This window comes from Dipteris shenzhenensis, chromosome 32 (genome assembly GCF_047967505.1).
Source record: "Dipteris shenzhenensis isolate YYH24624 ecotype China chromosome 32, Dip_SZ_1.0, whole genome shotgun sequence".
Taxonomy (NCBI): Eukaryota; Viridiplantae; Streptophyta; class Polypodiopsida; order Gleicheniales; family Dipteridaceae; genus Dipteris; species Dipteris shenzhenensis.
This window is the reverse complement of record NC_141627.1, coordinates 2,387,023-2,400,744: the sequence shown is the minus strand read 5'-3', so window position 1 is coordinate 2,400,744 and position 13,722 is coordinate 2,387,023. Positions and strand designations below refer to the sequence as shown.

Below are 13,722 nucleotides of genomic sequence, written 5' to 3'. Positions count from 1 at the left end.
GAGGGGGATTCTCAGCGAAGAAGGGACCCTCCAAGGCGGGGGATGAGGATGAAGGAGAAGGGGGAGAGAGGAAAATTCATTCAGCATTCGGCACTGGAGCGAAAGAGAGGAGAGTGAGGAGAGATAGAGGCTAGAGCTACGAGCTCACCAAGGAGAGAATGTGGAGAGACTTGCGTGTACCCTCTGTCTACTATGGGGATAGACCTGTGTATTCTTGTGACTTGCGACTTGTGACCTGGGGACACTAGTCCAGTGATATGTACTTTGGCCAACTCGGTCACTTTCTCATCTCTCTTGTCTCTTCCCGATATGGGGATTGTTCACCAGTGTAGGATTTTCTTATTCTGCTTATGTTGTGGAGTTCGCCGGTGATTGTCATTTAGCATAGTGCACTCGTACGAGTGCACTCGTACGTCGTCATTCACTGCAGTATAGCATACGACACTCGCACACTACTGCACGGTGTGCTCTACGTGATCCATTGCATTAGAGCATTGCAAAACTCATGCTTCTCACGCAAGTGGCCTTTGGCCTCCGGAAGGATAGGAACCCCTCCCCTCAAACACTCAGTATTTGCTCGATTCAGGAGAGGTGAGATTCTCAGGCGAGAGATAGGTATCCACCAGCAGTTGGCTGCTCTTCACAGGGAAGAGCAGAAGAGGCATACAAATGCTTGGGTTCAGGAGCACCTTGCTGCAGCAAGGGTTTAGCAGTAGTCATTCTTAGATCAGAGAGCAGAGTATGCCTTTCATGCCAAGGAGTCTACAATGGACCCTGTGTCATGTGGTTGGAGTTTTGCTCCGTTCATGTCGAGGGTTGGCTTTTATGATCTTGTTTTGCTTTAGTCTTCTTCTTGCTCACATCACTTCTGCACTTGTACTGCTTGCACATAGTTGACACCATCGACTAGCACTCGCCTATGCACCATCAGTGACATCTATGGCATGTCTTACTTGCTTCTCGCACTAGTGGCCCTAGGCCTCCGGTAATACTTCTTGCACCAGTGGCCCTAGGGCCCCTGATATGTCACCACAGTGTAAATATCCTAAGTCAAAGTACAGTTGACCATTTATTTGATCATAATTAAAGAGTTTTATATGTGTTAATTATGGTCAAAGAATTCTTTAAATGGTCAAAGGATTGACCACGGTCAAAGATACTTGACTCTAGTCAAGTAAACCTGACTTCAGTCGGGGAGACTTGGTTTATTACCAAGAGGGTTAACTGCGGTTAACCAGAGAACCACAGAGCTGACTACGGTCAGAGAGTGTTGACTTCGGTCAACGAGACTTAGCATACGCCAAGAGGGTTAACCACAGTTAACCAAGATGTGCCAACTTCGGTTGGAGAGACTTGGCTATAATTAAGGCGCCTCGACCCTTGGTCAAAGCTCCTTAATTATAATCAAGAGTGTTGACTCTGGTCAACCAGAGAATAAATATATATTTTTATATTTGTTAGGTGTGCACATGTGTTTAGTGGGGACACCCACCGTGACTAGAATTAGTCCACAGTGTGTTATTTGCATGCAAAGCGCTAACAATTAATGGGTGCCATGGTGGTGTGCTTTAATTAATTGCTGCAGGTACTAGGAAGAGTTATTTTTCCTAAGTGCTACGGGAGCCTAACAAGCATCTAGGAGCCGGTTCGTGTGACCAAGTGCTTTGAAGACTCCAGAGTGGCCCTTAGTGGCATGTAATAGGGCTTAGTCTAGATTTTAGACAAGTGGCATGTTGCCAATTTGAAATGAGCTTGAAGCTCTTGTAATGAATGATTCACGTTTTGGATTTTTGGGATGTATAAGACAACTCTACGCTGAACTCTTGTAACAGATTCTCTTCAAGAAATAAAATACCTTCGGGGGGTCCAGCCCGACATGTTGTCTTGGGCCCTAGCAGTGTGTAGAGAGAGAGAGAGAGAGAGAGAGAGAAAGAAAAGAAAGAAAGAAATTTTATTAAAGGTCCACGGAAGGCCATACATGGCCTATGGGACACAAAATCATCCGAAAGGAAAATACATCATCAACGATGCGCCAACTAGGTGGCCTCATCGTAATACAGCTAAGATGCCAAAAATGGCTACAAAAATCCTAGATACAAAATGAAATGAAATAGAGTACCAAAAATGCCTAGATACAAAATGTAAAATATGAAATATGAAATATGAGGAACATCGTCTTCCCTAAGGGGTCTGTGATCCAAAGAAATGATGGAAGTCATGGCCATCGACCATGCCTCCTGCCAGTAGTGTGAAGATCTGGGCAAGTGTCAAGTGGGCTGCTGGCGGTGCCAAGTCTCCATGGAGCAATCTCCTCCGAAAATCTGCCATCATCCTCCGTCGTCTAGAAATAAAGCGACGGGTACCGCCTCTGTGTAAGATCATCCTGCGGTGCTGCCGGATCATATCATATGTACATCCTCGGGGTGGAACCATCGGTGCTCTCTGGCAAGATGGGCTATCTCTGTGCTCATGGTCCTGCGCCTCGTCCTGCTCCTCATGAATAACTAGGTCTCTGGCAGGGATGCGACGGTGCTCTCTGAGGAATCTCTCTCTGTATCTGGTGATCTCCCTGATGAACAACGCTAAGCAATACTGATCCTCATACTCCATAATCCGAGAGAGAGGTCCAAATCCGTGCCCAAATAAACAGTGACCTGAAGAGAGAGATCCGGTAGGAGGAAGTAGGGAGTCAGGGACCGAAGAGGAGCCTACACTAGGGGAGGAAGGGGCTGAAAGGGAGGGTCGGTGGGAAGAGGTGGGAAGAAGCTGGGTGGTAGGGACTAGGGGAGGGGAAGAAGAGGAGGGAAGAGGCTGGGTAGGGAATAGGGAAGGGAAGGAAGAGGAAGGAAGAGGATGGGTAGGGAGTAGGGGAGGGGAGGAATAAGCAAGGGAAAGGGCTAGGGAGGAATGAACGGGAGCAAGAGGTGGAGGTGAAGCTGAAGGAGGGGGAGGAGGAGGATTGAGTGGAGGAGGTGGGTAGGAAAGGGTTGGGATTGAGGCAAGGGAGGTAACCGGGAGTGATGGGGGAGATGGAAGTAAAGGAGATGGGGTAGGAGCCACAGGAGGATTGAGTAAAGTAGGTGGGTAGGAAAGGGTTGGGGTGGAGGCAAGGGAGGTCGTTGGAGGTGGTGGGGAAGGAGATGTTAAGGGTAAAGAAGAACTTGCCTCTTCAGCTCTTGTACTGCTGCCTATGCTTTTATCTTTCTCTACTTTTGCTCCTTGGAGGGCCATGGTAGAGCTCCTTGTTTGTGGCATCTCCTCACTCCTGGAAGTGCTAAATTCTCTGCTCAAAACTGCCTCTTTTTGCCCTTTTCTATTTTCTGTTTCCTTTACTGCCTCTTTTCTGTTTCCTGTACTGCCTCTTTCTCTTTCCTTGGAGATGACGGTCTGAGAGAATTGGACGCCAAATTGTAGTGCAGGTTTTGAATCATGATGTTGAAGCCTTGAGGGTAGCGTTAATTCTGGAGTTGCACGCATAGCGTACCCCAAACCCAAGAGATGGTGTCCGAGATATCCTTGTAATGGTCCAGGATTGAAGACATCAATACTACCATTTTGATGGATGTTGGCTGCTAACCGATTTCTGGGACTTCCAGACAATTGTATTGAGAGGTGCTTGGCGTTGCATTGAGCTTGATAATTCTGTAGGCCAGCCAAAGGTGTAACCTGCGTATCCTATTCTTGCATCATCATTTCGAATAGTGTCGGAGATGTACTGCTTCGTTCCAGGGGAGAGAAAGAAATTGTCGATCGTAGGAGAAACATGCTCTGGTGTACGCAGTCATGGCTCCATCCTGATTTCAACGCCAAAGCCCTGTAAATTCTGAGTCGTCGTATGCTGACATCTGACAGAAGACTTTCCAATGGGAATTCACGTGCGTCGTAAGGAGTTTTGGATGTATGTGCGTGCAGATGATTAATTGGCACCGAGACGCTATTGCTGGCTAGGCACAGGTCAAGCCATCGTTCCATTTCCGTGCAGGAGGCTCACAGTTGACACGTGTCACACAGGCAATCAGACAAACTGACGTGGCAAGTTGCTGATGTGGCATGCAGGCCCGAGGGGTGCTGACATGGCAGTACATGTGGCAGCCAGATCAGATGCTGATGTGGCACTGACACATGGCAGACAGGTGGCTAATGTGGCAGACTTGAGGTTAAGCTAACCTCACCTTGGTTAGTGGACTGGTTAGAGGTCCAGTTAGTTGACCCAACCAGACCAGTCTGGTCACTGTAACCAGACTGTGACCAGTCCAGTTAGTCTAGTTGCAGACTAACCTAACCAGAACCAGTCAGTCTAGTTAGAGTAACCAGCAGTTACCCATCTGGTTACTGTTTTTTTTTTTTTTTAAAGCACAGTTGCAGAGATTGTTTCTGCTAGCAGTTTTTGCCTATCTGTCAGACTTTTACTCTCAGAAAAGCAGCAGAAAAGCATCTAGAGTAGCAAAGGCTTGCAACCAAAATCCATACTACAAATCAATGATGTTTTCACTTGCATGCTTCATAGAGGTGACTAAATGAAAGTATTCCAAGCAAATCCAGGTATTTTCAATACTTTAAAATATCAGAAATGCTAAAGTAGCATCTAATGTAGCATCAAACTCATAACCTTGTCAAAACTTTCCAAAACAGAGGCCTGAACTTGGAGGGCTTCTATCTCACTCTTCAAAGCAAAGAAAAAAGGGCTTTCTAAAGCAAAAGAAAGCTCATATACCAGAGAAGATCCAGCACAGAGGTTGGGCGAAATGGCGCGTGATATTGCCCGAGGGAGTTGCTGCAGGCTGAACATGTGTTTTGACGTTTTCTCCTTCATTACTGAACCAAATGGGCTGTAAAGTGACTCAAAATGTTCGTCTTGAGGTCGCCCATCTACTCCTAAGAGGGCTAGAGCAATGGTGCAGCAGGCAGGGAGTATTCTGCAACAGAAAAATGACAAAAAAATGCAGAGTTTGGGGAATGGTGACTAGCAGAGATGTCTTTTCTTCAATTCCTTGTAGGTGGAAGTTTGCCCAAATGAGGGGTATCTCCAGCAGGAAGGGCTTGGAGAATGGCGGAGAACTGAGGGAGAACAAGCTTTAGCAAGATTTGGGAAGAAAGGGAAGAAATGGTGAAGATGAAGAAGAAGAAGATGGAGAAGAAGAAGATGATGTGGCACAAGTGGGCTCAAGGAGGATCAAAGTGCTCTGATACCATGTCGGTGAACTGAAAGGAAAGCATGGAGTGAACACAAACTGAGAATTCTTACTTATGGAATGAAGAAAGGTGAGGTCCTTAAGTAGGCACCTCTTACATGATCACTGACATCACTGATGACCTCTGAGCTCCACAATCATCTCCTCAATCTGCTCCTAGATTCTCTCAATCATCCTATGTGGCTTCTACCACCACCTAACAGTGCTTATGGGCACCTAACTATGCCTCTAGCACACACACATAGAAACCAAGGTGTGCCTGGGGCATACACCTTGAGATATTCCATCAAAGACTCCATCTCATCATCCTCAAACTGGATGATGTCCAAAGGGGTGTCATCGTATGGTGGCAAGTCTGCACTAGCAGGCTGCATGCACTCATTCTCAACAAAGAGAACATCTCTGTTGATTATTACCTTCTTGGTAGCAGGATTATAAAGCCTAAATCCCCTGCTTTCAGTGCTATACCCCACAAAAATGCATTTGACACTCTTGTCAATCAAGCTTTGTCTGATGTGCATCTAGAACCAAAGCACATGCCACTGAGCTAAAAACTCTGAAATGACTAACCTTTGGCTTAAAGCCATACAAAGCCTCAAATGGAGTCACATTAACCAAAGCTTTGGTAGGGCATCTGTTCTGAATGTAAGTGGCTGTCACAATTGCTTCTCCCCAAAAAGCCTTTGAGACTTTCAACATGCGTCTCGTCATCTCCATGAGAGTACGATTCTTCCTCTCATGGAGTGGATTTTGCTGTGGTGTGTAAGGGCATGTCAAGTGATGTTTAATCCCATGCTGCTTCAAAAATCCTTGGAATGCATGTGACATGTACTCTCTCCCTCTATCCGAGTTGAGTGTTCCAATTCTAGAATTGGTTTGGTTCTCAGCCATAGCTTTGAACTCCTGAAACCAATAGAACACCTCAAATTTTTACTTCATGAGAAAAAGCCATGTGAACTTGGAGAAGTCATCTATTGTTGTCTCTGTGCCAACATGGACTTAGGTGGAACAGAATGTGTGTGTAGAGTAGCGGCAAAGCTCTGCTTGTACTTGCATAAGGCTAGAAATAATCCCTCTTAGAAATCCAACTTGCAAGTTCTACATACGATTCCTACATGCAACTCCTACATGCGAGTTCTACATGCAACTCCTACATGCGAGCTCTACATGCAAGTTCTACATGCGACTCCTACATACGAGTCCTACATGCGAGTTCTACATGCGACTTCTACATGCCACTCCTACATGCAAGTTCTACATGCAACTCCTACATGTGAGTTCTACATGCAAGTTCTACATGCAACTCCTATAAGCAACTCCTACATGCGAGTTCTACATGCAACTCTTACATGCGAGTTCTATATGCAACTCCTACATGCGAGTTCTACATGCAACTTCTATATGCAAGTTCTACAGGTAGAGAGAGAATGTCTTACAATTCCTACATGCAGAGAGAGAAGCTCTCCAACTTGTATAAATACCCCATAATGGAATGAAGCCCACACTCTTTGGGGCATTGTATTGAGTTCTACTTTGGTATTCCAAGCAATTGTCTCAAGTGTCTATGCTTCCTTGCACTCCACATCCAAAAGCATTTCCTAACCTTGCAACTGCTCCTCCCCTCTCCTCCAACCTTGCAACCCATCCTCTCCCTCTCCTCCTCCCTCCTCCTCCTTCCTCTTCCTCCTTCTCCTCCTCCCTCCTCCTCCTCCTCCTCCCTTCTCCTCCTCCCTTCTCCTCCTCCTCCTTCTCCTCCTCCTCGCTCCTCTCTCTTCTTTCCCCCATGCTCTTACACCTTCTTCCTCTCCCACTCCTATGCTCCCCCTAAACCCTTAGTTCCTCAACCCTTAATCTCCATGATCTACAAGTGAGACGAGTTCTCCACCATGTACTCTACTCTAAACCTTGGAACCTCTTCTAAACTCTGGAACCTCCTTCTAAACTCTGGAATCTCCTTCTAAACTCTGGAATCTCTCTCTAAACCTTGGAACCTCCTTCTAAACCTTGGAACTCCTTCTAACCCTGGAACCTCTTCTAAACCCTGGAACCTACTTCTAACCCTTAAACTCCTCCTAAACCCTGCAACCCCCAATGAAGACGAAAGCCTTCATTACCTCAACCATGATGATACAAGTTCCTTTTACACATGCATGCACTATGTTTGCTTACCACACTTAAGCCTAAGTCTCTCATCGGAACACGACTCGAGGTCCTAAGCTACACATATCCTATAAACGACAATCCTGATATATCTGTAGGTGATAAAAAACCCTGCATAATACTGAGAATACCCTGCTCTTCCCGCGGAAGCCATGGGAAAGAACCAATATTTGGTGCCACTACCGGGGAGACTAATGTCTCAAGTAACGAGTAAACATACGCATGTATGTGTAAAAAACAAACTCTTTCAAACTTTCATGAACATATTACTCAAGAGCTAGGAGAGCTAAAATTTTTCCAACTCTTCTGAACATTTCTGCTTTTTACGGATGCACATTCTGACACATCCACCAAAAGTTATGGGCAATCGATGATTAAAGGTTCTCACCCCCCTCTCACTGCAATGACCTAGCCATCCATTGTCTTCGTCGACAATCCACCATCCATTGTCTTCGTCCACCATCCATTGTCTTCGTCGACAATCCCGAAACATCAAGAGAGTTTTGCAGGAAGCGATTGAAAGTGATCATCTCCCCTTCTCTCTTTATTTTCTATCATTTTTTATTTCTGTCATTTAAGCTTTCCGTCAAGTTATCATTTCTCTCTACCCCCTTCTTCCACTCTCTCATCTCTCTTCTCCCCATTTCCCTTCAATACTACCTGTTCCTGTTTCCATATTCTCTCACTCCTCACACACTCTCCTCTTCCCCCCACTTATTTCCCCCCTCTTAGTTTTTCTACCTATCTGTCTTTCACTCTTCTCTCAAGAACTATCTCTTGACTTCCTCTATTCTAATGTTTTCTACTATCCCTCCCTTTCTTTTGCTTTCCCACACCCATTCTGAGAAACCTGTCCCTCACCCCCTTGACTGAAATCTTAGATTTCCCTCACCCCTCACATCACTCAGCCTCTTCTCTTGGCTGTTCATCTATCCTTCACCCTCTCCTATCTCTTCTTGATCGACAGAAATTGAGTCTCCCTCCCCCATTACCTTGCCCTACCACCTCTCCCTCCCTCATGCCCTTCACTTCACCTCTCATCTCATTCACAAATCCCTCCCTCACACTGCTCACGCTCCTCTTCCCTCCCTTGTGCCTTTACTTTCCCTCTATAGTCCTCAATCTCGGCCCCCTCAAAGCTCCATAGCTCGAACTATGAACATAACGCTCAATTCAAAACAATCTTGTAAACCAATTAATGACAATCCATGGTGGGGATTCCTTCCATCCCTTGGGAGACAATCAATTCAAGCTGTTCTACCTTCCTCTTTGAATTCATTTCTAGATTCCATTCGTTTTTTAAGTAGCTTCTCTACATTAAGACACAGTTAAGTTTGCCCAAAAGCTTCTCTACATTAAGACACAAGTAAGTTTGCTTTGGACAATCTACAATCAACAACTCTAATAGTCGCTCACCGGTTCAATGAAATGATGCTATGGATTATGCCAGCAACTGCTTCCGGTTTTGCTACTAGACATGCTTCCACTATTCTCAAATTTCCATTGGTTTGGATTCTATACAACTTTGGTTCTTTTGAGGTAGCATTTCAACTCTTACAAGCCCTACGTTGGCTCCATTTCCACCCTACTCAAAAGGTTGTTCCTGAGTACCACCATCCGTCAAACCATCTCCTACACGTTGGTTATCTTTAATGATTCCTTCTAAATCACATCTACGTTGCTTCGGTGAAACTGTGTAGTGTGACGATCAAAATAATATCAACCACGTATTTGGATAAGAAGATGCTAGGAAAACGATCCTTATGGTAATAACTGGCAATGGCATCCGGACTGCCTACAATTTTATGCACGAATAAAGCATTGCAAACAAGCCAATAGAGGTAGATTGGTGAATTTAGAATCCGTTTTCTACGACCCTATGGATTTGAATTGACCATGGAGCACAGAGCTTAGATTTAGAGCAGCCATACAGTTGTGATTCAAGTAGTTACAAGGAAAATGGTGGATGGTAAGCGCTAATGCAGCCCAGGAGGATCTTTTCTCTTCTCTCCTTTCATCTCCACACCAACTTCGTCAATCTCTTTAGTCATATGCAACTACATCTGCTCAAAGGATCACCGGGCTGGCTGCTCTCTTTTTTCAGATCATCGTAGCCTATAGAGGGAGCGAGGAAGATGGGGACGAACGAGTTCCCAAGTCTGAAAGTGTGGCCAACGAAACAGCTCATTACTGAAGAGTTGGGAAAGAAATGACTAATAGGATGTTGCGCTTCATCTAAATCTAGACCAAAGGAAATTTGTGCCGCTCCTCTTTGTTGCCTCTTTCTTACAGCTTCCGTAGGAAGAGCAGGGTATTCTCAGTATGCAGGGTTCCGAGGCTTTTTGTCACCTACAGATATATTGGGGTTGTCGTTTGTAGTATACGTGTAGCTTAGGACCTTGAGTCGTGTTTTGGTGAGAGACGTAGGCTTGAGTGTGGTAAGCAAACATAGTGCATGCATGTGTAAAAGGAACGTATATCATCATGGTTGAAGTAATAAAGGCTTTCGCCTTCATTGGGGGTTGCAGGGTTTAGGAGGAGTTTAAGGGTTAGAAGGAGGTTCCAGAGTTTAGAAGGAGGTTCCATGGTTTAGAAGAGATTCCAGGGTTAGAAGGAGGTTCCAAGGTTTAGAAGAGGTTCCAGAGTTTAGAAGAGGTTCCAAGGTTCAGGGTAAAAGGAACGTGTATCATCATGGTTGAAGTAGTGAAGGCTTTCGCCTTCATTGGGGGTTGTAAGGGTTTAGGAGGAGTTTAAGGGTTATAAGGAGGTTCCAGAGTTTAGAAGGAGGTTCCAGGGTTAGAAGGAGGTTCCAAGGTTTAGAAGAGGTTACAGGGTTAGAAGGAGGTTCCAAGGTTTAGAAGAGGTTCCAGAGTTTAGAAGAGGTTCCAAGGTTCAGGGTAGAGTACATGGTGGAGAACTCGTCTCCCTCGTAGAACTACTCTCCCTCTTCTCCTCTTGGAAGGAAGCCCTTTTTCTTTCCACCCTTAGCCTCTCTATGAGCTGCTGATCTATGACATTGGAGCTGATTCATGGAGGTGATTCATGGAGCTGCTTCGTGTTTTGTCTACGGAATTTTGCTGCAACCATCAGCCTCAAGTTTGCTGCAGATTTTTTGTGCCATTAGCCTCTGGTTTGCTGCACCATCAGCCTTGAAAATGTCGCCATCTATTGCTGCTCTTTCAGCCCCAACTCCAGCTGCTAAATCCACCATCTACTGTTGCTATTTCCGCCTCATTTCCAGCTCCTAATTTTGCCTCAGTTCCAATGCCTTCTCTTGGCTGTTTTTTGCCCCGACTGCAAGCTGAGCTACTGCCACAGCCATAATATTCTATTCTTTGCTCCAAGCTCGCACTTCAGCCCGTATTGCTGCAACATTTGGAGCATACATGGAGTATCACATAGCAGGAATTTGTCATTGAAAATGTTTCTGGTAAGAACTTTCCTACTTGACAAACCAAGCTGAGGCTTCTGCTTATGAACGAAGATGTGTGGAATGTGATTAGTGCGCAAAACAAGAAACCTGAATCTGATGAAAAGAAAATTCAAGCATGGGAAACTCTCAATGAGAAAGCTCTTTCTATCATTAGTTTGGGTTTGTCTGATGACATTATTCATCGCTTGGATTTTGATGACATTGCACATGAATTGTGAGACAAGCTAGAGCGCTTATTTGGCAACAAAATTATCAATTCCAAAGTATTTAAGCTCCATATGAAGCATGGAGATTCTCTTAGTGCTCAGTTGAATCATATGGAATCCCTCATCACTCGACTTGCTGCTTTGAAGTCCCTTATTGGGGATGATGATCAGGTGGCTGTCCTCCTTTCTAGCATTGAGGATATTCCTCAATCTCATGATATCATACCAATGCTTCGTATAGCATGGGATGTGTCCTTTGATGAAATGGTTACAATGCTTCTCGATCATGAATGAAGGCACAAAGATGTCCCGAGGAGCATGAATTATATTCCAAGGGTAAGAATCCATTCCAACCTTTCAAATGTACGTATTATAAGAAGCTTGGCCATATAGAGGACCGTTGTTTTCAGAAGCTTGCCAAATAACAATCCAAGGAGCACGCTAGCTTGGCTGCAGCTGCCACTAGTGAAGAAGAAGATGATGACACTCCAACACCAACTTTTTTCTCACTGCTTATCTATGAGATCTATCCTTTCCTCAGGAGGTAGATGAGGATAATGAATATGTCTTCTAAAAAATGTCCATGAACTTGATGTATATGGCCATGTACTCTACCCTAGGTAGTCTCCCAAAAATTGAATGTAATAATCTCTATGAGTCAATAAAGGTTCTCAACTGTGGATAGTCCTCCTAAAATAATGTTTTGCTATCTATGGTGTGTGGCTCCATGTCACCCTGTTTTGGAGCTAGGAGGGGGATGCATTGTAGGAGCCATGTATTGGCTTTGATATGGTCTCTTTATTAGGCTTGGCTGAGTTGGTGAATTCCTAGACCTATGAGCTGGTCATGCAGCCATGCTAAGACATGAGCCTCTGAGTCATGTTGAGTCTCAAGCCATGAGAGTGCTTGGATCAACCTTTGAACATGCTCAGACTTTAGCCTTTGAGTTACAGGGGGTGCACAGATTAGTAGTCTGTCATTCTCATGTTTTGTTCTTGATTCCATTCCAGTAGTCCATCACCTTTCCTTCATGGGGGGGTGTTAGAACATGAAGTCAAGTTGAGTGTGTTTTAATGTGTTCTACTAAGAGTTCTAGTAGAGTCTGATGTGTGAGTGCCACATGTCATATCGAGAGATATCCCATATACTTTGGTATTCTAGTGTGAGTCTATCCTATATATGATTGTACTCGTGTGTCACTTCAACACACATCAAGGAGTCTACATCAAGCTTATGAATGTGAGTCTTTCCATTTTGGTCTAGTGCTCATTTCCATTTCCTTTCACTTTCATTATGTTTCCATTTGAGTATTATCTTCTCTCTCCCTAGCCTACCCTCTGGGATCTCCCTCTCCACCATGTTACTTTAGGGAAAGGGCGGAGGGGGGTGGGGGGAATGCTGCAGCAGGGAGGGGAGAGAGGGGGAATGTAGCAATGGGGAGGGGGAATAGAGCAGGCCGGGGATGGGGTAGAGGCTATAGGGCAGAAGGAGAGGGGCGGGGAGGGAAGCAACAGAGTGCAAGGGGAGGGATGTGTAGGGGCAGCAGTGTGGAGGAGGGGGTTGACAAGGAGGAGGAGATGCAGCTCACGAAAACACGCCTAAGTTCACTTTGAACTCCCCGCATGATGCATTCTATATAGGATTAGAAACTGTCCTTGCTAGCACGTCCACTAGTTCAATATCTTTTAAAGAGCTAACTGTATTTCACAATTTTATTTAGAAGGTTTCTTTCTGTCGTTTCTTGTACACGTTCATTTGTTTTTCATACACGGTTGAATTCTTCTCCTTTTTAGTATTTTCCTTGTCCTTAGTCCTTATGGGCTGCTGAAATAAAAAAATCTGCTTGCTTACTGGGGTTCCTTTGTTTGGTTTTCTCTCAACTGATTGTGTTGTTTTCCAATAAGGCTTTAGTGTCTCATTGCTTTCCCTTGCATGAAATCCTTCTAGTTTACATGCTTTGACTTTTCCTTTGCCCTACACAAAATCTCAAAAAGCACTTGGAATTTATTCAACTATTGCAGGAGTACAATACTTCATTATATTTAGAAACAACTACAGGTCTCTTTTGTTCAAATTTTCGTAGCATGTGTTTTCTACTTATCAGATGTGAACCCATAATGACATTTAAAAATGATGATAAGTCTCATAAAACTCAAATATCTAACAAACTCAAGGGGAATTGGGCAACTTTTAAATGCTATATGTAGATGGACGTAGCTAGAGCTCAAGCTGAAAGGGATCAGTCGTCTAGAGCTAGTTGTGAGCCCAATATAGAGATGGTTGATAAGATGTCTACACAATATCAAGACGTTTTGCCTGCTCCTTTCAAGGCTAGACCAGGGAAAGGATGCCAAAGCATGGTGCAGGTGTGTTTTCCTTATTGTCCATCTCTCTCAACAGGTATCTCACTCTACCTCATCTGGCATTGACAGTGCGTGTAGGCACTGGTTCACCACCGCATATTCTTTCTATTGTGTGCGCAATCCATATTTGACAATCCTTGCCATTTGAGAGCAATTACTATATCTCGTGAAGCATCCTAAACAATTGTCACTTTTCTATAAAAATTGTGTACTTAAAAGGAAGATTTTATATGTTTTAGGATCATCTTGAAGATTTAATAGGCCATGTACGAAAGAACCTCCTAGGATGGACAGCAGTGACACGACAAGGGGCTGCAAGGTTGTTGTGCACGTTACTGGTGAGATTTCTTTAGAGTTTGCATTGCCAT

The 13,722-nt window shown here is 44.6% G+C and overlaps 1 protein-coding gene across 1 annotated transcript in view; it reads left to right on the top strand.

Moving 5' to 3' along the window:
• LOC147880170 (uncharacterized) overlaps window positions 1–13,722 on the top strand; it is a 368,868-nt gene that overhangs the window by 116,331 nt on the left and 238,815 nt on the right. Inside the window, exons 9-10 of the mRNA XM_087370364.1 lie at window positions 13,199–13,357; window positions 13,594–13,692. Of these exons, the coding sequence (XP_087226490.1) occupies window positions 13,199–13,357; window positions 13,594–13,692 (258 nt within the window). The remainder of the gene's footprint in view (window positions 1–13,198; window positions 13,358–13,593; window positions 13,693–13,722) is intronic.